Source organism: Ipomoea nil, unplaced genomic scaffold (genome assembly GCF_001879475.1).
Source record: "Ipomoea nil cultivar Tokyo-kokei standard unplaced genomic scaffold, Asagao_1.1 scaffold0317, whole genome shotgun sequence".
Taxonomy (NCBI): domain Eukaryota; kingdom Viridiplantae; phylum Streptophyta; class Magnoliopsida; order Solanales; family Convolvulaceae; genus Ipomoea; species Ipomoea nil.
This window is the reverse complement of record NW_017616745.1, coordinates 2735265-2759526: the sequence shown is the minus strand read 5'-3', so window position 1 is coordinate 2759526 and position 24262 is coordinate 2735265. Positions and strand designations below refer to the sequence as shown.

Below are 24262 nucleotides of genomic sequence, written 5' to 3'. Positions count from 1 at the left end.
TTAAATATATATATTTATTGATAGATAGATAGATAAAAATTATAATTAATTAAATATATGTATTTATATAATACATTATATTTATTAAATAAATTTTAATATTATGTAATGTGAAATGATATTTTTGGTATTTGTGATATAAAAGCTATTCCCAAGGGCATGGGAATAGCTAATACCCTAGGAATGGTTATTCCCCTTGCGAAGGTAATAGCTCATTCCTAGGCATGTTATTCCCATGACAAAATGATTCAACCAAACGTTGGAATAGGTCTATTCCAAGGAATGTTATTATTCCTGACCTATTCCATGAACCAAACATGCCATAAAGCTTCATAATGAAAAACAATAATTAAAGGCTAATATTACCCGACGAATTGATGGGAATGTGATCTTAACGCTAATAATAATTTAGCCCGTCAATACAAGCAATTTCAGTTGTTATGCCATGGACCCGGTCCACATTGCAAGGTGGATCCGGGTTCAAAACGGCATTATTTTCCTTCAAAAAGATATCGTTTAATTTTTTTTTTTTAAATGACTTCTTTCCTTGCTGTTAATTTGCTATTTTTCTTCAGAATTCGTTCCTCTGTATTTACAATTTTTGAATTCTATATTCACAATTTATGAACTCTATATTCACAATTTATGAACTCAATACATAAATTACAGAACTCAATATTCACAATTGCAGAACTTTATATTCACAATTTTTGAATTCTATATTCATAATTGCAGAACTCTATATTCACAATTTTATATCTCAATACACAAATTACAGAACTCAATATTCACAATTGCAGAACTTTATATTCACAATTTTTGAACTCTATATTCACAATTTTTGAACTCTATATTCACAATTACATAACTCTATATTTAACAGTATAACACAAGTTTTTGAATCTATATTCACAATTTTAGAACTCTATATTAAAAAAAAAAAAAATTAAAAAAAATCATTGGTTGAGGAAACGGTGCCACTGACAGCACCGTTATTCCAAACACACAAAGTTGCGTCGTTTTGGACCTAGGTCCACCTTGCAAGGTGGAGTCGGGTCCACAGCATAATTTGCCAAACAATTTAGGCTCTCTTTGTGATCCTTTGTCAATTAGAATTACAAGATGAGTTGTATCCAGAGTGCACATTTGAATAATAACAATGATTTTTTTTCCCCTTAAATCAAAAGAGAGTTCTTATGTTAGAGTATTATAATTTTTTAAGTGTTTATGACCCTGTTTGGTAAATGGCTGTTAGCTAATAGCTGTTAACAGTTAGCTGATTGAATTAATTAGAGAGTATAACTAGTTGATAACATTAGCTGATTGTAAAAATGTGCTTGGTAAATTAGTTGTTAACTGATAGTTGTTTGGTATAATTTCTTTTCTTAAAAAACTAATTGAAAAAGTTATTTTGAGCAGCTTTTTGAATTTTTATAATTTAAAATTACAAAAAACTAATTAATCAAACACTTATATTAATTTTTTAACTAAACCAAACAATTAATTGTGATCAAATAAGTCAAAATTGACTGATATACTAACTAAAGTAACTAGTTTACCAAACACCTATGTATCACAAGACCGACAAATAACGAATTTGCTTCTTATGTTTTAATAATGACACCGTCATTATTATTCATCTATTTTAGGTGTTATTATTTTTTGCTATTATTGTTTTTTTTTTTTTTTGAGTCGGGTTATTTGCCCCCTAGCATTGATGATAATTATTGTTAATCCTATCACTTATTTTGTTGAATGTCCTTCAAGTTGTGTAGGTTGATTTTTGACGATAATAGTACGTGTTACCATTTCACAAAGTTAATAGTCCCATATTAGAAATCATAATCGTTATCTCATGAAATAAAAATGAAATAATCACGTCCAAAAAAAGAGACTGAAATGATTATATATATTGTCAAAATATAGAGACTAAAATCACCATAATAATAATAATAATAATAATAATAATAATAGTAATAATAATAATAATAATAACTTTCGAAAGTAAATTTGAATTATTTTATTCATCTAATATTCAATATCAACAATATAATAAAACCTCAAATATGATATTTTATATGAATGGCATCTATTCCCATGCTGTCATACATGCATGCACATTTTATATTCAAACGTACAAAAAGTCTCATTCACACTTCTTTATATTCCATTACGGAGTATATAACAGTTTAATAACATATATCCTTCTTTTGAAAATAATAATAATAAAAAAAAAAAAAACAACAAAACAAAAGACAGTAAAGAAAAGTTAACTAATTGAAATTTTCTATAGCGATTTTTTTTTCTTTAAATTATTGAAATCGATACCAAAATCTCGAAATAAAATCTTAATCAGATTCCTTCGAGGCGTACAACTATAACTAATTGTATATATATTTACATCTTACATTTATTTAAAATAACAAGAGTAAATATATATGATTGATCATTTTCGTATTTGATTAACGTAGAGTGACAATTAGCCAATTTTTAGTATCAATGAATAAAAATAGTTTTATTACTAAGTCAAGACAAGAATATTAAGAAGTAAAATCAACAAGATAAAATAGTAGGGTAAACTCAGCTAGGTTGGTTAGATTATTGGCTTGATTCACAATGCATGGGAGCGATTTATTGTCTTTCTTGGTTTGAGCCGATCAACAACTTAGAATAGTTTGCTTCCTTGAGATCCTTAGTCACGTGGTCTATCCAGTGCACACCAGTCCACAAGTAGTGATTGTGAATTTATTCGACTTGAAAGAAGTGATCGAGTAATAGTAGAGCACTTGTTGTACCGAAATATCATGAATTTAATTTTTATCAATACCCTCGCGTTTGAACCTGTCACTTATCAATTTATCATATGAAACTCTTTAATTTATTACATGATGATTCTCTTATATAACTTGAACACCACTACCATTCAAGATTCCAACTTTGAGTCATCAGAGCTGTTCATACAATGTAACAGCCTTTTATCTCCATTCACATCCTTTTCGTTTTAATATATGATTTCTTAGCTTTTCAGAAAGATGAGAAATAAATAAACCGACCGATGCTTTTCTTAGCATTGTAGCAAGCAGCTCAACGCCCAACTTTGATCTATCCCCACCGACACTGCAAATCCTTTGTAACATTTAAGGTATATAATTGATTCTATACTTCAACTGTTTTACCTAAGTTTAGTTGGATAATAACATCTAAATCAAATATTGTTGAACCAACTCCTAAAGAGCTTGAGGCCTTTATTGGCTTGGCGTGGTTTAAATTTGTTGAACATATATGAAGTGTTTGGTAAATAGCTGTTAGTTGATTGTGTTAATGAGTTTAACTAGTTGATATTATTAGTTAATTGTAAAAAGATGTTTGGTAAATTAGCTGATAGCTGATTACATGCAAAATAACTTTCTCAAAAAATTGATCGAAAAAACTCTTTTGAGCAACTTTTTGAATTTTGGTGTTTTGGAGCAATAAGTTGTTACAAAAAGCTAATTAATCAAACACTCATATTAGTTGTTTAACCAAATCAAACAGTTAATAGTGGTCAAACAAGTCAAAATTAGCTGATAGGCTAATTATTTTACCAAACAAGACCTATAAATAGTGTGTATATATATATATATAATCAATCGTTATATCGTGGACCCTGATCTAATACACATAATTTGACTTCATAATGTACATAATTAATGTTCATAATGCACATAATTTATGTTCATAATACACATATACATATAAGCATGATATAATGAAGACACATAAACACTTAACAATATAATACACAGAATTCATATTCATAACGTATAGAATTTATGTTCATAATGCACATAATTTGTGTTTATGTATGTGTATTATTAACATAAATTCTGTACATTATGAAGTCAAATTATGTGTATTGGACAAGGGTCCATGATATAAATTATCAAATGCAATTTAGTCGTCTCAAATTGGATTGTGGAGTGAGTGGAGCATGATTTTAGTACTTAAATAGTCATGAACTCATTTCTTACTGATTATAAGTTTACCTATTGCACACTCTTGAATATATAATGGATGCGATGATCATGAGTTCGATAAATCTCAGTACTTTTATCAAAATAAATTAAGTTTTTAAAAAAGAATAATGATATTTTTGTCTTCTGATTTTAGTGACTTTCTAATTAAAGTAATGTTCACTCAATCTTTTTTATTCATTGACTACATAAAAGAATTTACATATTAATAAAATATAAAAAGAACTAAATTTGATGACAAATTGTTTCTTCTTATTTTATTTTATTTTTTGCTCTCGTAAAACTTAACAAGAGTTGATCTTTTGACTTTTGATTTATGAGAAAGTTCATAGCTGCTATTTGAAGGTATGTTCAACAAAAATCACCTTATAAACCTAGCTAGCAAAAAATCACGTGCATGAAAATAAACTAATTTAGATTATTGTTCATAACTAATGCCTCAAATAAAAAAATATGGAGTATTAATAAACAATTTTTACTAAGAGTGAAATTTAAAATCTTGTAATTATTAAGTATACTGTCTGACATTACAGTCCATTTATGACTTATCAACCGTCTTAAGTTGTTGGATAAAGAATTTTTTTTTTTTAATGTGGCTTCTTACATAGGGCCATGTTTGGTAACATAGTTAGCTTATCAGCTAATTTTAACTTATTTGACCACTATTAACTGTTTGACTTAGTTAAACATTCAATATAAGAATTTGATTAATTAGTTTTTTGTAACTACTTATTCAAAATGTTAAAATTCAAAAAGCTGCTCAAGCAGCTTTTTCAATCCATTTAAAAAAAAAAGAATCATTTTACATGTAATTACTATCAATTAACAGTTAATTTATCAAAATCTTTCTACAATCAGCTCTATCAACTAGTCAAACCTAGTAACTCAATTACGTAGTCAAACCTACTAATAGCTATTTACCAACCATCCAAAATGAACTTCAACGGGCCAAAACCCGAAAAGAACATGGAGCCCATTTTATGCATGATGCATGTCGGCATATCGCCCATGCTGCCATGCATATATTCGACACGTGTCTGTCAAGCACACTATAAAAAGCCCGGTAGCCCTTTGCTCGGGTTAGCGCGTAACTGAACTCAAAAGATCGAAGCGCAGAAATAAACCGAAAATTTCATTTCAGAATTCAGACAGCCAGACAGGTCTCGGCAGCTCCGGCGACAACAAACTAGCTTTAGAAAGAGAGAATGTAAAATGATTTTCAAGGAGACTTGAGCTTTGCATAGCTCTCTAACGGAGATTTCCTACGGTTTCGGAGTCTCGGAGTTCAGATTACAGGTATTCTTATTTAATGCGAAGTATTCAGTGCTCAGTAACTTGTTATGAGTTGAATTTCTTCCTAAAAATTTGTATATGTTTGCGCTCAGTGCTGTAGTATGATAGATCACAAGTTTTGCGTGCGTAGATGCTCGTTTGTCGAACTTTGTACTGATTGAAGGATGATTAGCATGCTGAGCTGAGATGAATCGGTTCTAGTGTTAGAACTATTTGAAAGACGGTGAGTTGAGAAATTGATGATTTGATGTGAAGATTAAAGGAGCAGAGTATATGCAATAAGGAATCGTGATGTGTTTAGAATCTGATCTTAGTTTGCGATCCACTGATAAATTGGTTTTAGTGTTAAAATAGGGCGTAGAATCTGGCTGTTGAGAGCTAAGTGTTTTTTAACCTCGATGTTGTTGAGATCCAGTAATAATTTTATGATTGCTGAACATACCGATATGTCTCCATTTAGATTATTGGTCTAATTGATACTTCTGGTGCTTGGAATTCCTGAGTAATTTCTTTTGAATGTAGATTTCAGCATAGGATTTATAATTTACATACTAATATGTATATATGACTGTGTATTGGACTGATCAAACATCAAAGTGCGACAAAGGATTATGTACTTTTATGAACCCAAAAAATAGTTATGTTTTTATGTTATAAGAACTGACTTGATTGGTGTGCAGGATGGGGCCTGAAATGATTTAATAATAACATTTGGAATTTTGGATACTTGATGAGTGATATAAATCATGGAAAATAGTGAAAGGTACTAAAACAGTAAACTTCTTAATTAATTGAAGGATAAGTTTGTATGAGTTGTTTTGCATAAATTGACTGATACTTATCTGCAGAACTGGTGAGAAGGTCTTCCCAAATGGAGATGTCTACATAGGTATGTTTAAGGGAGTGCTTCCACATGGAAAAGGTAAGTATACATCATCAGATGGAACAACATATGATGGTGATTGGGAAGAAGGAAAGATGACAGGTAAAGGACAGATTATTTGGTCATCTGGAGCTACTTATGATGGTGATTGCTTTGAGGGTTACCTCCATGGCTTTGGAACCTTTAGCAGTTCTGATGGTTCTGTATACAAAGGTCACTGGAAGATGAATATTCAGCATGGTGTTGGACGAAAAGAGTATCAAAATTCTGATGTATATGATGGTTGTTGGAAAGAGGGAGTACGTGATGGCCACGGTAGATATACATGGAGTAATGGAAACATGTATACTGGAATTTGGAAAAAAGGGAACATGTCTGGTAGAGGGGTTATGAAATGGTTCAACGGAGATCTGTTTGATGGATTTTGGGTTGATGGGTTAAGACATGGATCAGGTTGTTACAGATTTGCTGATGGAAGTTACTATTTCGGAACTTGGAGTAATGGCCTAAAAGATGGACGTGGAACACTTTATCCTGTCGGATGTGCTCTGGATAAGTGTAAGATTGATGGCCATAAGGAAATAAGAAGGATGTTATCTCATGATTCCTCTATAAGTAAAAAAGATGCTGTTAAACCTAAAGTAAAGCGTAGTATTTCTGAGAAGATTGTTGATCGCTTTGCAAGAGATTCTGGTAGAATATCACGCAGGGCTGTATCGGTAGCAGGAGATGCAGCTCTTCATTGCTCCAGTACAGAGGTCTTACCGGAAGATGCATCTTGCATGTTATCTCACACCACTTGTGATGGTAAGGCTGAGCAGCTGGGCAATATTACAGTGGCATATGAAAGAGAATATATGCAAGGGGTCCTAATCAGAGAGAGGATTAAGAGTGTCGATGGACTCTCCCACCAAAGTACACAGAGGCGAAAGTTTCCTGCTAAAGAAGTAAGAAAGGGGTCATGTATGGACCTTTTTAAAGGCCGCAAAAGCTATTACCTGATGCTTAATCTGCAACTTGGTATCAGGTAAATATTTGAATAGTCCTTGTAACTGATGGTCTTTCTTTTTCCCTGATTGTTTCTTTAAAAGGATTGATTGACCAAGGAAAAAAAGAACAGTCTCTAAATTTGAAATTTGAAGCCTATAGGTATTCTGTGGGGAAGATCACACCTATTCCTATGCGGGAAGTGAGGCAATCTGATTTTGGAGAACAGGCTAGAATAAAGATGTACTTTCCCAGAAAAGGCTCTCGATTGACACCTCCTCATCGTTCCATTGACTTCTATTGGAAGGACTATTGTCCCATAGTCTTTAGGTACTTGATGCACTTGAGAGTTTATTTTATGATAATTTATATATTAATCCTGTTGATTTTTTTATTTTTGCAAATTATATACTTGGAAGCTGGATATGTTGTCTGATTATAATACAATCTCCAGGAACTTGAGGAGGTTATTCAAGTTAAATGCAGCAGATTACATGATGTCCATCTGTTGTGATGATGGCTTGAGAGAGCTTTTGTCTCCTGGAAAAAGCGGCAGTATTTTTTATCTTTCTTGTGATGACAGATTTGTGATCAAGACACTAAAGAAGTCCGAGCTCAAGGTTTGAATACTGAGAAGTATATTATAAGATTTGTAGATTCTGCATGTTACACCTAACAAGTTATTTATCTCTAATCTCAACAATAACCTAAAATTCACCTACAAGGTTTTCTATTGTGCAATGGGATTGCTGAATTGGAGCTCAAAACTTTGCATTTCCAATATCCAGATCTCATCTGAATGTACCAAAATCACACCTCAAACCTTTCATACGTTATACATGCCACTATCCCCCTCCCCAACCCCCACAACTCAGTCTTGAAATATTGCTGCTTCTTGGCTTGCCATCAAGGTTATGTTCAAGATTTCAAACATTGACTTGACCCTTAGAATTAATAGCAATGACTTCTTAAGTTCTTATGCTATAAAAACTATGTATAGACGGCAGTATGCCCATCCTCCTGAGCCACATGAATTTCATGGAGTCTACTTGATGTACACAAAAGAACTCTCTTCAGGTATAGATCCTAGCCATTTCTAGGTAGCATATATGGTACCAAATGGAGACAATGCTCCAAACTGATATCATTCCCTTTCAACTTGATCTTGTTGATGGATGTAATCATTTACTTTGAAGTTTGCAGAGATGAAACTATTTTTAAATGCATTCTTGTCTTCTCAAAAGGCTTCCCCTTCAGAAGAATCAATGAACTGCAATTTTGATCAGCTCACTTTGAATTGAAAGGTTGTTAACTAATTTTTTTCTTAACACTGTAGGTTCTATTAAAGATGCTGCCTTCTTACTATAAACATGTAAAAGACCACGAAAACACTCTCATAACAAAATTTTTTGGGGTGTACAGAATATCACTCAGACGAAGAAAAAAGGTTGGTAGCTGTCCTCAAGTCCTACTTTTGTTTATTACTATGACCTGTTCTCACAATTAAGGTGAATAATTTGCTTATTTTTATCAGGTTCGCTTTGTAGTCATGGGAAATATGTTCTATACAGAACTTCACATGCATCATCGGTATGATTTAAAAGGTTCTTCTCTTGGAAGATTTACAGACAAAGACAAAATTGAAGAAGGTACTACATTGAAGGATCTTGATTTGATGTATGAGCTCCGTATGGACAAGTTATTACATGAAACACTTATCAAGTAAGTTTTATTTTCCCTTCTGGACTACGTTTTGAACTAACAGGCTTGAGTAGTGAAGCCATCTATATTACTATGATTATGAACCTCTTATGTAAATTACTTGCAACACAGAAGTATAGAACTAAAGAAACCAAAAAAAAAACAAAAAAAAAAAAAAAAAAACAACCAACCAACAATATATTATACTCCGTAATGTTTTTTAGTACTATCAAAATTGAATCATATGCAAACTGAAGTGAACATGGGCACCGACTAAAACAAGAAGAAACTTAATTCAAATAGGTTGTAGCTTCATCTATTATAAGTGAATCATGGGAAAATTCTTGAGTCTTCTTATTTGATTGCATGAAAATGATATCTGATAGTTCTCCAGAGGTTTCAACTTCATTCTGGGTATGTCTAACAACGAAAAAGTGAACTAGCATACTACAAAGAGGCTGAAGAAATGTGAAACAATGCCAATGTACTAAGTTACTAACATGACTACATAAGGTTTATCTTACATGCATGTATGCAAAATTAGATTATATGTATATTTATAGGCTCTTTATATTCATGAGCAATAACAATTACAGATTTTCCACAGACAATTATCTTTGGACAGCCAGTTCTTAGAATCACAGCATATAATTGATTATAGCCTTCTATTGGGATTGCACTTCAGAGCTCCGGAGCATCTGACAGCACTGTTAGAGCCTCCTGATTCTCTGTTTAAACCCAAGAGCACTCTTGTTTCTAGTGATGGTAAGCATGCTTCCTGCTGAAAGCCATTAGTTTCTTATAATCATTTCTTCAATCCATCCACTGAATTCCTGACTCTGCTCAATCATAATTTGTTTTCCAATTTTAGGTATAATCAATAATAATTCTGATTGATTCTGTTCAAGTTTTCTCTGGCATCACCTATCTTCTCTTTTATGATGTTCTAATTTACACAATTCAATTTTGCTTCTTCAAGGGGGAATCTCGATTCTTCCAAGGAGTTTGACTTTAGTAACCCATGAACCTAGCATAGTGAGCACTGCACCTGGTCCCCACATACGAGGAAAGACCTTGAGAGCCAACTCTGTTGGTGACAGGGAGGTTGATCTTCTTTTGCCCGGCACTGGAAGGTAGTGTTTTATTTGTCCCCTCAGTTCTTTCTTTCTTTGCTTTTTTAATAATCCTTCAAAACGTAGTGTATGTTAGTTACCTAATTCCAACTGATTTGGAGTGAGTGGTTCAGGTTGAGGGTTCAATTAGGTGTGAATATGCCAGCTCAAGCCAACCGCAAGGTTAAGCAGGACGAGACTGATCCATCTGAAGTCGAACTTTTCGAGGTGTATGATGTTGTCCTCTACCTTGGTATAATTGACATACTGCAGGCGTACAACATGAGAAAGAAGTTAGAGCACAAGTATAAATCTCTACGGTTTGACCCTATGTCCATTTCTGTTATTGAGCCAAAGCTTTATTCGAAACGTTTTATCAGCTTTCTAGAAAGAGTTTTTCGGGCTTAACCTCACAAGTTTCTTCTCGCCTGTTTACTACCAACCACTGTCTGTTTAGTCTTTAAAGCAACAAAATAAGTCCTACCAAACTAGCTGTTTCAAGATTTATTCTATTGTAAGAAGAAGAATAATAATAATAATAATAATCCCATCTTTCAATGTTCTTTATACTATTAACTTATGAACTTTTCAAGAAAATGATTCACAGAACCAGAATATCACAATGTGACAATGCATCTGAGTTGAGTTTCAAAAACCCATTTTTCTGTGAAAATTACATAGGCCAATAGAATTGCACTCTCACAACTTAACCGTCCACGAGTGCTTTCAGTTTATAGAAACGCATCCTTCTCGAGAAGCTTTAGGACTTCACTCTGGTCATTCAATTTGGCAACTTCTATAGGCGTCTTGCCATCCATGTTTTGAAGAGTGCTGCCAGGAGAAAGGATATATAAAATCACGGAAACAGAATGAAGAGTAAAAATTTTAGACATTTTTGTTAAAACGGAAATGGGACTCACACTGCAGCACCGTTCTCCAGCAGAAGTGCAACACATCCCTTCCTTCCATATCCGGCAGCATAATGGAGAGCAGTGTTCTTATTCTTGTCCAAAGCATCCACCTTAGCCCCGGCCTCGAGAAGAACCTGAGCACACTTATCCTGAAATGGGTGTCAAAGATCAATTGGTTTAAACTCTGAACTAATGAAGTTAACAAAATCGAAAAACTTGAAATAAAAAATTACGGAGTATATACTATTCAACATTAACACACCTTGAATTTCCCTTTCCATTTCCATTTCCCTATCCTACAGTATACCAAAATCTACCCTTTCCCAAAGTAGATGTTTTCCACATCTGATTTATAAATGGAATAGATTTGTAAGGAGTGACAACTTCTAGCATTCATTGAAAAGAGGATGAGTAAGAATTCTGAAATCACAAAACAATACAATTGACTAACCTCCCCATATCCACATGCAAAATGCAGCGCCGTCCTTCCCTCAGAATCTTCTTCATCTTTATCAGCTCCAGAAGCAAGTGCTTTCTTCAAGCCCTAAAATTTCACTCAGAAGCAAAGTAAAACATTTATGAAAAGAGCGATACAGGTACAAATGACACATTACCTAAGAATATAGTTTTTTCTTTGGTAGCAATGCTAGTTAAATAAAGTGTTACTAATATATTACTCATTTGAATGTTTATTCTCACTTCTCAGTATTAAATCAAATGTGCAAGAGAACACCTTTGTATTTACGGAATAAATTGTTTTGCCTAACAAGAAGAATAGCAAGATGAACTTGGAGACAAAATAAAGAAACGGAAATGAGGAGCCCGTTTACTAACTGGAAAATTTATCCAGTTTTCCATTAGATAATAGAAAACAGAAAACATGTTTACTAACACAATTTTTCATTTTGAAAACTGAAAACAATTTTCCAGTTTTCTAACTCTTAAAAACTGTTTTCTAAATGAAAAACAGAATCATGTATCATCTATTTGGTTATATATCACATTACTATGATTACATTCAATATCATCTTATTTTACTTATCACCATCTTCTATCTTTTCTACTTTTTTTTTTAGAGTATTTTTCTATTAAAATTTTCTATTTACTTTACTTATCAAAATTTTCTACTTTTTTTTAGAGAATATCTTTTCTACTTTATTTATTTAAACATAACTTATTTGCTTACACTTTAAAGTTAGACATTACTCACATTATCAAAACTAAAAATTGAACTCTATACAATGTTTTAGATTTTGATTGAACTCTATAGATTATTGGTTCAAATATTTTTAGTTATGTTACATCGTGAATACAAGTTCAGTCCAAATATCGGATATTAAAATTTCAAATGAATATATCCAAAATATTTTAAATATTAGCTCAAAAAATATTAATATTATCTAAACTAAATTTTAGGCAAACTTAATAGGTTATTGGTTCGGATATCAAATGTAAAAATTTTACATATATTAGACTTAAAAGTATTTTTTATAAAAAAAATCCACTTAAACCAAACATGTGTAAAAATATTTTAAATATAAGATCTAAAAATCACTCAAAATTAAACTTGTGTTAATCTTATAATGTTAAGCTAAAAAAATAAATTTGAAAAAATAAGTGTTAGTAAACAAGTTTTTTAAACAGAAAACAGAGAACAGTTTTCCGTGAGTAACAGGCCCATTATGTTTTTATATATACAAAATAACAAATTAATATTTTATAGGTTTATTCATGGAAAATTCAGAGTTGACTTAAAAAGGTACCTCCACATCCCCAACACTAGCACACTGATGAACAATTGATTCATCTTCACTCTCTTCTTCAGTTTCATCTGGGACAGTTTCATTGGAAGCGGCTGTTTCCCCGGAAGCAGCAAAACCCATTGCTTCACCCAACTTCTTTAGAACATCCTTATCATTCCAGTACCTGATAATGCAAACATACTTATAGGGATAAGTCTTGTGTGAGACCGTCTTACCATAAGACCTGTAATACTTTTTATGAGTGCATAAAAAATTATTACATTTTTAACTAAAAAGTATTACACATCTCACACAAGACTTACACTATATATAGTAAACACAACTATTCATCATAAGATTATCTTTCTTTCATGCTGCTTTTGATTGGTGTTTGGAAAACACAAACCAGTTAATTACAGATCACAGTTATCAACATTACTATGACATTTAAAAAAAAAAAAAAAAAAAAAAAAAAAAAAAAAAAAAAGTAGATTCATGCCAAATCTTAATAAATATGAAAATAGATGACCTCATCATTGCAGACGGACCCCCACGTTCTATCTCTTCCAGGATTGGTTTCAAAGATGGATCTTCTTTGATGTGTGCCATTCTTTCTTCAAGTTGGTCAGTCTGAGCGGGATTTGAAAAACTTTCGAGCATGCTGGACATGGCTGGATCCTGGTGACATCAGGAACAGAATATAAACTCCTCAAATCAAGTTCCTCCAATGATAACAATATATAAAGACCTTGACAGCATGAGTATAATGACCTGCATCAATGTGCTTCCAAGCCGCTCTGCCATTGTTATAAACTCAGGATTTTCCATAACTTGTTGCACTGTTGCGTAGTATTGCTGGGGATCAAAGTGGGGAATCTCATCTTCAAGACCTGCCGCACCCTGAAGGGTCTTTTGAAGGTTCTCTGCCATTTCAGTGAATGAAGGATCTTTTGCTATCTGTTCAGCTAGGCCTTTAATGCTCGGGTCCTACATTAACCATGTCAAGAACTGAACAACAAAGTAAAATGCAGAAAAGAAATTCGAAGTCACTGAAACAAAATAGCAATAGTTATGTGGGATTGATGATTATTACAAATTCACATGATACTATAGACCAAAATCAAACAAATTCATTTTAAGAGCTTCACAAATTCATTTATTTAATTCTCATTCTCCCCTTATCCGCATTCATCCCTCAGCTACTATAAACACAAAGGTAGATATATACATTTTCAATCATAAAAAGGAACAAAAAGAATATTTCAAATTCTCATCAATCAAAAAATAAAAAGAAAGCTTACATTTAGGAGGCCAGACAATGCCGAGAAATCAAAAGGATTTTCCATTCCAGGTCCAGCTAGAGGGTTTGCATTTCCAGGTCCCAATTGTGTCCCTGTGGGAATAGATTCTGAAGACTTCTTATTATCAGCTGTTGCAGATTTCTCATCTGAAGAATAATTACCCAGGTGAACTTTACCACAAAGAAAAAATCAAAAAAACACAAGAAGATCAAAAAGTGTCAATCTCAAAAATAGATACAGCTCATGCACTAAGATCACACTGCTGAAATTATCATCCTAAGGAAGTTTTAACAGAAATTCCAAACTGAAATAAAACATTTCCTAGTCTACTGCAAGCTTTTCCCTCAACCTTCAAATACAATACATACTTAATCCCCTAGTCTCAATGAAACCAAACAATTATCATTAAAGTCCAACATTTCATTCAAGCACAAACGCAAATAGCTGTTCAAATACACAAATCACACATAGCAGTTGATATATACGTACCGTTTGAGCGAGTAGCCATAGATTTCTCCGCCTGAAACCACACAAAAAATCATCAAATCAATTTGATGAACCTAATACGTAACTACATACTTACGCACATGCAAACATGTTTGAACAAGCCGGAAATACGATCGTCAATGCGATTTCTCCTCTACTACTAACCAAACAATCACAAAAAAACGCATATAACTCAACGCAATTCGATTTGATGATCCAATCAAGTAAACTCAGCGACGGAGCAAATTGAAAGTATGCAAAATACGAATCTGTGATTAGATAAAACGACGAGATTGAAAATAACGCAGTAGAAATGATTGATTTGCAGCGATTAAATCGAGAAATTACGTTAGACATGGATGGTAAGCGAGGTTTAGGAAGAAGAAGGTAGAAGTGAGACGAACTGTTCTGCTCCGCTTCTTTGCAAGAGTTGGAGATTTCGAAGTGAAAAGGAATAAATAAATAAATAAATGGTTAAAATATATTACTCCGTATTCCGTATCTAATCGATCCTTATACCATGGACCGCATTATGAATTCTGATTCATGTGCAATTTGTTTTATATCGTGATTTTTTTATCTTGCGTTATAAAATTTTATACTTATAAATACAGATTATGTATCTAAATTATATTTGAAAATAAGTAAATATATAATATATGTATGTATTTTGTGTTTAAAATTCAGTATCTTATTAGCACGTTTTGTTTGCAAAATAAGTCTAAAATAGCATAACAATCATAGTAATAGGTCTATTAATTTGTTTGGCAAATGTTTCTATTCTTAGAAACATTGTTCGTGGATATGGCTCATTCCTCCAAAAGAGGTATCTTTCTTTCTTCCTCTCTGTCTTTACGGTCCCTTCCGCCATTTGCATTAAACTGAAGCTTCAAACAAATGTATTCATCCCAATTTTATTGTATACACGAATGAGGCCGGCAAAACAGAGGCACCACCAGTCTCCGATGGTTGAGCATCTGTAAACCCGAAGGCTGGGTTGCGACGTTAGACTTCGCAAATAACTGTCGACCACCAAACTGACGATGGCGATCGCCTTACTGGGGCCTGGTGAAAGTTATGGAGGGTCGGGGATGATCATCGCTGGCCTGTAACCTCTTAATCGCTGAGTTAGAAAGCATAAAACCTTTGCATCAAAGAGGTGAGGAAGATGATCGGATCAAATCACCGTGAATAATATTATTTATAACTCTTATGTAGTAGCAGTAGCAGCAGCAGCCGCCGTAATAATAATAAAAAAAATAATAATAATAATAATAATAATAATTATTATTATTATTATTATTATTATTATTATTATAAGGATAGTTATGTCTTTTACGGTTTTACATATATATTACATTTATATTCTTTAAACCAATCAAACACTGGAATAACATTCTTAAAGTATATTCCTTCACCGAACCAAACAATATTTTTTTTTTTGTTGAAAAGAGAACCAAACAATATAATACAATTTCTATTATATTCTTTACCTATTCCATAGCATATTCCATTTCTTATGGAATAACATTCCTATTACTTCAAAATTCATTCCGCTAACCAAACGTGCGATACAAGTATGAATTTTATACATCATCTTTTCAATGCAGCTGGGATATAATATTATGTTATGTGTCGTGTGTTGTAATTTTTTTATATTTTGTGTTATGAAATTATTATGTACCTTGTTATTTCAATTCAAAGTCCATAATATTATGTGGATCCTAGTCAATTATATAAATTATCGTATGCCCGTATCTAATTATTACAATTTTTAAAACATTTTTAGTAATTTTTTGTCGACCCACAAGTTTGCTGGGTTAGGGATGTATGGTCCATTAAGACCCCATCCATCCAGCGTAAATTATGCCGTGGAAACGTATTCACCATGCTTTGTGAACACGTTTCAAAACGATGTCATTTTTATGGAATTTTCTTATTTATTTAATGTGCTATTAATGGTGTTTTGCATTCTATGTTTAGATTATGAATTTACATTTATTAAATAATGAATTTTCTGTTATGAGATTATGAATTTTTTGTAAATTCATAATCTCATAAAAGAAAAACATTTATTAAATTATGAATTTTCTGTTATGAGATTATGAATTTACAGTTATGTAATTATGAATTTTCTGTAAATTTATAATCTCATAACAGAAAATTCATAATTTCATAACTGCACATTCATAAATCCATGTCTGCACATTCATAATTTATGAGTGTTGAAGAAGCTTGCGCGAAAAGGAAGTAAAACCGGGAAATGTGAAAATGAATAAAAAACAGTCGCGCTGTTAATTAAAATATATATATATATATATATATATATATATATATATATATATATATATATATATATATATATATATATATATATATATATATATATATATATATATATATATATATATATATATATTGGTGGAAGATAACGGTGCCACTTACGGGCACCGTTACCGTCTAGGACCGTGTTCACCATCCATGGTGAACACGATTCCATGGCATGACGATTGTCCATCCTGACTAATGATATTTCAATCCTTATATCATAGGTCAGAGTTCACCATGCACTATGAACATTGGTGTATGTGTATGTGTTTTATGTTGTGAGCTTTTGTATCTTGTGTTATTAAATTTTGTATTTTAAGAGAGTATGAAATCTGTATCTGAAACAAATTAGTAATTGTGTCTTATATTATGAATTTATGTGTATTGTGATGTGAAATTATGTGCTTATGAACACAAATTATGTACATAAATCATATTTGAAAAATGTACATATATAACATGTGTATGTGTCTTGTGTTCTTGTGTTATGAAATTTTGTACCTCGTCGTTTCGATTCAGGATCCATAATGCTATTTGAACGCTGACCCACGATTTAAATTGCCATCATATTTGTACTGGGTAAGTGGATAAGTTCTTAAAAGACGTAGTTTTGTACCGTAATACACACAATAATTTGTCGTACTTCGGCTTAGGGCATCCCCATTAGGGGGATTCTACACATATTTTAAGAAAAAGTTGATGTGTTGGAGGAGAGAGAAGAGAGAGGGTTGGAGTTGTTAGATTATTTAAAGGATTTTGTCAAAATTTTGGAGATTTTAGGGGATTTGGGAGGGTGAGGGGGTGGGTTGAGGGTTTTTTCAGTTTTTTATTTTGTTTTTATTTTTCCTTTTTTTTTTCTTTTTACCCATTTCTCTTTCCTAATCACACTTGCAAAATCTTTTCAAAATCCTACCACTATTGAGGATGCCCTTTTTTTTTTTATGGGGAAGGGGTATACCCAAGAACAATACATTTTAAACATAGCTAACAAAGTACTTCACGCCATCTGGGTATTCCAGAGGCGTCATCTTCTAAGAGACCTCTTATCTCGTCCGATGGTTCTGTTTTGATATGAAGACCGGGAGGGAGACGAGAGGCAAGTTTCGCCATTGCATCCGCAGCTTGATTTTGATTTCTATAAATTGGAGCAACTTGCCAAGTTTCAAACGCTCTTAGCTCCTTTTTGCAGGCTTCTAAAACGTTGTGGGCTGTAGTTCTATGCCTGCTTTCACAATTAATGAACCTTGCAACTTCTTCCGCGTCGGTCTCAAATACTACCTTTGTGAAACCCCTTGATACTGCCAGCTGAATTCCTTTAAGCAAAGGCCATGCCTCAGCTTCAAATGGTGTACAATTACCAATGCTATAAGAGAAGCCCTGCATCCATTCCCCGAAGTGATTCCTCGCCACACCTCCGCAGCTCGCTCTGCCGGTCGCGGGGTTTTCTAATCCATCGACGTTCATTTTTATAAACTCATGCGGTGGTTTAGACCATGCTAGCTGTTTCCAGGCTGAATGGCTCTGGGGTTGAACACCTATTTTGGCCTTCTTTAGAGCCCTGTCAATGTCTTCCAATTGGGAATTAATCCAAGAAATTTTAGCATTGAGGGGATACTTGGTGTTGTTAAACACAGCTTCGTTCCTCCACCTCCATATCCACCAGGCCGTAACTGCGAAAAGAGCACTGCTGTCGAAAGGATGTCTTCCAGTCTTCTTCCCCGTTATACCTTGTTCCATCCAATTTTCAAAGGGCAACATTGCAGAGTTTGCCCGAGAGTTGGGCAGCACGGCTTCCCAAACAGGTATTGCTTCAGGACATGACCTAAGAACATGCTCCACATCCTCCACTTTGTCCCCGCAGTGGCCGCATTTGTCATCCAATGCAATCCTCCTCTTCATTCTAACACTGTTAGTCATGATTCTACCATCAGCCACAAGCCACATGAATGTTCTAATCTTATTTGGAACTTTGAGTTTCCAAATATTGTTCCATTTGGAGGGTTCAACCTGATCGTCTTCCCCCAAAGCTATCCTGTAGGCTGATATTACCGTAAAACTGCCTGATGATTCCTTGCTCCGGTTAATACTGTCTTGACTCTCTTGATCTTCGCTCGGCAGGTAGGCTGCTATCTTGCTCAAGATTTCTGCTGGCAGTAGAGAATCAAACTCGTCCCACTGTCATCCTTCTTCCGGCTTCCAATAGCTTGCCACCATTCTGTTCTGTTCGGATTCCGGCACAGGACTAGTTACCACCTCGATTAGAGGTTTTCCATGTATCCATTTGTCAGTCCAAAAGAGTGTGTTGTTTCCATTACCAACTAGCTTCCTCAGTCCTTTTTGGAGAATTGGCACGGCTTTGAGTATTCCTTTCCAAGCATTAGACTGATTTTGTTTGTGTTTCCATTTCGAGGGATCCATGTCTGTTATATTGTATTTGGTTCTCATGACTTTAACCCAAAGACTTTCTTCATCCTGCATTAGTCTCCAGCCCAGTTTGGCAAGGAATGCCAGGTTCATTTGTTGTAGCTTGTGAATGCCCAGCCCTCCACTCGCTTTACTTCTGGTTATTGTATCCCAATTGACTAGGTGGCACTTCCTTTCGCCTTCCTTGCTACCCCAGATGAAACCCCTAATAAGCTTCTCAATGCGTTCCGTAACTCCTACCGGTATTAGCATTGTTTGCATTGAATAGAAAGGGATTGCCGAAAGAACCGATTGGGCTAGCGTGATTCTTCCTGCTAGGGAAAGTGTTTTTGATTTCCAACCTGACAAACGCGCCTGAATTCTTTCCAAAATAGCAGCGAAGGATTCACTTTTGAGTCTACCATGTATTGAGGGGATCCCCAAATAGGTACCTAGATCGGACACGATTGGGAAACCTGCTATAGAGGCTATACTTTGTCTTAAACTCTCTCCCACATTCTTGGAGAAAAAGATGGTGGATTTCATCAGGCTGATCCTCTGTCCTGAACATGCGCAAAATTCATCCAAGCACCTCTTCATCTCCAAAGCTTGTCGTTCCGTTGCTTCTCCAAACAATACTAAATCGTCTGCAAAAAAGAGGTGTATGATGTCAGGTCCATGTCTAGCTAATCTCATACCTTTCCAACACCCTCTATTTAGAGAGTCTTGAATTATATGGCTAAGTCTTTCTATGCAAAGTACAAAGATTAAGGGTGACATGGAATCCCCTTGGCGAATTCCACTTCCTGGTTTGAACCAATGGGTTTTATGGCCATCCCATAGTATGGACATCTTAGTTGATGTAATGCATTCCATTATGCGTCTCGTCCATTTGTTATTAAAGCCAGCGTCTTGGAGGGTATCTTTGATGAAAATCCATGAAAGTTTGTCATAAGCCTTCTCCAAGTCAACTTTCATCATCATCCAACCTTTACTGCCTTTCTTCCCCTTCATTGAGTTGAGAGCTTCTTGGTATACTAGTACATTGTCTGATATTTGTCTTCCTGGCACGAAACTTGTTTGATGCGGGCCTATCAATTTTCCGGATAACCCCTTTAGCCTTGTAGAGATGATTTTGGTTATGAGCTAGTAGGAAACGTTGCAGAGACTAATCGGGCGGAACTATTTAATACTACTTGGGTCGGGAACTTTAGGTATTAGGGAAATCAGTGTGTCATTGCTGTCCGGTGATAATATCCCATCATCAAAGAACTTTCTCACGTACTCTAGTAAGCTGTCTCCTACGATGCTCCATGTTTTCTGGTAAAAGCTAGCCGAGAGGCCATCTGGTCCAGGGGCTTTGCATGGTGCCATTTCAAATAGATTTAATCTGACTTCTTCCTTAGACAGTGGCAAGTCGATACTAGACCAATCCTCCTCACTTAATACCGGAAACCATCCCGGCTGTGTGCATTGTGTATTCACCCTTGTTTCCTCTGAGAATAGTTCCATAAAATAACTTCGAACATGTTCTAGTATATCCTTCTGTTCCGTAAGGATCTGGCCATCTTCTGCCATTAAACTGGTGACCTTCGCATTTGATCTTTTAACATTCGTCGCAGCGTGGTAGAGCCGAGTATTCCTATCTCCCGATGTTACCCATTCTTCTCTAGAGCGCTGAAACCAAATCAGCTCCTCTTGGTATAGTGTATTATCCAGTTCATTACGCAGCTTTCTGTCTAATCTAATTAGATCGGACCTTGCGTTCAGCGAGATTCCTCGTTGGGTCCCCTCAATCCTTGAAAGCAGTCTTCTTTTCCTTTGGAACACATTCCCGAATATCTCCTTGTTCCATCTGGGCAATACCTCCGTCATCCTTCTTTTGTTATAGTCTAGATCTGTCGCACAGTTCCAATTATCTTTTATTACAGAGAGAAAAGAGGGGTGAGTTGACCATGCCAAGTTGTATCTGAAGTGGCTTGGCTTGTTGATCTCCAGGTTACCCGCAGTATTAAGAAGTAGAGGAGAGTGATCAGAGCCCACAATAGGCAGATGATGAATCATAGCATTTGGAAATCTCATTCTCCACTGAATGTTGCTTAATGCCCTGTCTAATCTTGCACCTTTAAAGGATTCCGAGTTGAGTCCTCTCATCCATGTAAATCTTGATCCCATGTAGCCAAGATCTATCAGACCCTCATAAAAAATCCACTCATTAAAATCTGAACTTCTGGAAAGGTTGAAGGTCTCCGTATTGCTAACCTCCTCCCTACATGTAACCGCGTTGAAATCTCCAATCACTGCCCAGGGCCATTGGGGATTTAGAGTGCTACCCGGGAGATCTGAGAAGAGCCGTCTTCTCAAATATTGATTCGGGCTTCCATAGACAATGGAAATAAACCAGAAGTCCAAGCCTTGGTCCTTCACTTTAATTGTAATGAATTGAGGGTGGGTACTAATTACCTCTACATTTATCGTCTTTCGCCATAGCAGCCATATTCCACCGGAGTAGCCTACTGCCTCTATCCGGATCCAGTCATCAAAATCAAAGCTTGTACAGACCTTATCAGCTTGGTTACCCGAAATTTTGGGCTCCAAAAGGCAAATAATAGAGGGCTTATGGATAAGCAAGAGCCGTTTCAGAGTGCGTCTAAATGAGTTAGACGCTGCACCCTGACAGTTCCAAACAAGAGCTATCATTGAGAAAGATGCGGGGCAGCTGGCGCGTCTTGGCGCTGCCGGTTTACGACGCTACAATTAGGCTGCTCTGGATTATCCGACATTGCGGCGTCTGGGGGATCGCCCATTTCAAGGTTGTCCCTACCAGAATCCGGAGGTTTGTGTACATAATCCCTCTCCACCCCAATCATGGGGTCAGGGGATCATGTCTAAAGTCTTTTTCCAAAGGAATCGAAGGGTTTAGAGGGACCTGATTTGGTTGTTCAACTGTTGCATTGAGAGGTGGAAATCCCAGAAGATCCTCGTTATGAAAGACTACTCTACTGGTGATGTTTTTGCCTCCATTTGTTCCACGAACTACGGTGTGCTCTTTTTCTGCCGCCGCTCTATTGGGGGTTCCTCCTCTTCCACTATGTCCACGATATCCTCCACATCCTGTGAGTTGATGTTGTTGTTGTGCCGCACTATGCTCGGCAGTCTCTTGGTGGTGATGGATAAAGGATGGCTCCTTCTGGGGCTGAGGTCCTCTGTAGTTAGTACGTATTTGTGGTAGCACAACGGGGGGCTGTTGCAATGTGGTCGTTTCTGGTTGCGGGTTTTGTCCATATGCGCTGGCCTCCTCCTCAAGGCCATCCAACGCATCAAACATAGTTTGTTCCACTAGATTCCCACCCGTTTGACCTTCGTTCAAAGCGTTGCTTCGCGGGGCTGTTCTGGCCGAGGGATTCGTCTGCTTGTTTTGCTGTCTAGCAGTGCTCCTTCTATCCCTTCTCGTGACCAACATCCAAGAACCATATCTCTCTGTTGGCATTGTACTGGTCTTAGCAGGTGGTTCTGGTGTTCCATTTTGCTCCTGTGTGTTGTTATTTCCACACCCAGTACAGTTTTCCTGGCGATGTCCGTAAACGCCACACTTAAAACAAACCAGATAGATTCCTTCATATTCAATAGGCCACTCGACATCATCCAGTACAAATCTCGAAAGGAGGGGCTTCGTAATATCAAACTCGATGCACACCCTTGCAAACCTCCCTTTGGTGGCAATACTTGTTGTTGTGTCGGTCTTGATGGGGCGGCCGATTGTCTTTCCGATTTTCTTGAGGAACCTTTCGTCGAAATACTCAATTGGTAGCGAAGGGAAACGAATCCACGCTAGAAGTTTCTCCATCTTGCAGATTCTTGTATCAAAGTTAGGGCGCCATTGTTGAACGGTTAGGTAGTGGTCGAACACCATCCAAGGTCCTCCGAACTTGGCTGCTTCGTAATCCCTAATTGATTCGAACTTAGGCAAGTAGAAATCGTTATTCAGTGCTATCAATTCAAAGGGAGCTTCTGGTCGCCTCATGCGCTGAAGTCTTTGAAGCAGGAATGAGTATCCTACGGTTCTCCCCAATAAGCGAATGATTAGAGAGCAGTGCCAAGGTCTTCTCAATCTTTCTTTCTCTTCTTTTGAAACATGGATAACCGGATATCCATTTCTTGTTTCAATTTCTTCCATCGTCTCGTCCTCCGAATCATCCAATTCTTCCAGTGGCTGTTTTCCTTCGCGTCTATTCCAAGCTTCGACTGGGGTTACCGCCGGTGTTCTCCACTGGCCGGAGTCCGGGGTGCCTACTCCCCCTGTATTCTCAGAGGGCTCTTCAGACCTTAGCTCCGAAGCCCCTTCTAACACATCGCGTCCTCTCTTAGTTTTCTTGGTGCTTCTTTCGAGGAGATCTTGCTCCTCCGGTGACCTGTTGGCTACCGTCGGTGGTGGCGGAACGAACGAGAGGGAATCAGAAGTCATAGCGTTAACTTCAGCCACACTTTATATGACTTTTTGAGGATGCCCTTAGATTCAACTGTTCAAGCCTCATTAATATAAAAATTTAAAATATTTTCATGACATATTTAACACTCAATTAAGAAAATGTAACAATATTACAATAGGGAGAAGAAAATGTAACAATAATACATTTTATGCATATTTAATACTTGCGAAGTACGAGTAATTATTAAATGCTCTATACATTAAAAAGACTTCACAATAAATGGAAAATAGCTAATCGATATTAATTTTGACAAATGAATGAAGAGAACCGGATCACTGCCATATTAAGTGCCTAATTGGTCATTAGCCTCTAGTTTATTTTTTATTTTACATCTTCACATGTAAAATAACATATATTTATCAAAAGAGTTAGTTGGATTGGGTAAAGACTTGAATTAATTATTTAAGCATAAGGTTGGGAGTTCAAAGTTTTATTTTCGACAATAGATTATATTGTTGTGACCTAACCACCTTCTTGTAGTTTATTGCTATGTATCATTATATTGTATTGAAAAAATAACACCAAGCATATAAGTTATATTAAAAGAAAAAAAAAACGATGATAGCAAATTTGTTAATAGTTAAAGAACACAATATAATTAAATTATATTTT

General features: G+C 35.3%; 3 protein-coding genes across 5 annotated transcripts; 1 reads left to right on the top strand and 2 right to left on the bottom strand.

The window, feature by feature from the left end:
- The first annotated feature begins 5110 nt into the window (after positions 1-5110).
- Positions 5111-10513, top strand: LOC109169257 (phosphatidylinositol 4-phosphate 5-kinase 8-like). Of its 3 annotated transcripts, none has more exons than XM_019318131.1 (11): positions 5111-5309; positions 5437-5529; positions 5987-6069; positions 6155-7216; positions 7339-7506; positions 7631-7796; positions 8513-8623; positions 8711-8898; positions 9485-9642; positions 9857-10010; positions 10124-10513. In XM_019318131.1, the coding sequence occupies exons 3-11, from the start codon at positions 6053-6055 to the stop codon at positions 10395-10397; spliced, it is 2298 nt and encodes a 765-aa protein (XP_019173676.1). In that variant the 5' UTR covers positions 5111-5309; positions 5437-5529; positions 5987-6052; the 3' UTR covers positions 10398-10513. The 3 variants fall into 3 exon arrangements, with proteins under 3 accessions (XP_019173676.1, XP_019173669.1, XP_019173685.1); XM_019318124.1 differs by having other exon boundaries at positions 5399-5529; XM_019318140.1 differs by lacking the exon at positions 5437-5529.
- On the bottom strand, positions 10324-21425 carry LOC109169292. The gene is made up of 2 exons (XM_019318172.1): positions 20820-21425; positions 10324-10412 (listed from the first exon to the last, which is right to left on the bottom strand). The coding sequence occupies exons 1-2, from the start codon at positions 21333-21335 to the stop codon at positions 10374-10376; spliced, it is 555 nt and encodes a 184-aa protein (XP_019173717.1). The 5' UTR covers positions 21336-21425; the 3' UTR covers positions 10324-10373.
- On the bottom strand, positions 10523-14876 carry LOC109169274 (ankyrin repeat domain-containing protein 2B-like). The gene is made up of 9 exons (XM_019318147.1): positions 14778-14876; positions 14433-14463; positions 13944-14089; positions 13414-13629; positions 13172-13320; positions 12664-12826; positions 11352-11444; positions 10910-11049; positions 10523-10820 (listed from the first exon to the last, which is right to left on the bottom strand). The coding sequence occupies exons 1-9, from the start codon at positions 14784-14786 to the stop codon at positions 10721-10723; spliced, it is 1047 nt and encodes a 348-aa protein (XP_019173692.1). The 5' UTR covers positions 14787-14876; the 3' UTR covers positions 10523-10720.
- Positions 21426-24262: the final 2837 nt, after the last annotated feature.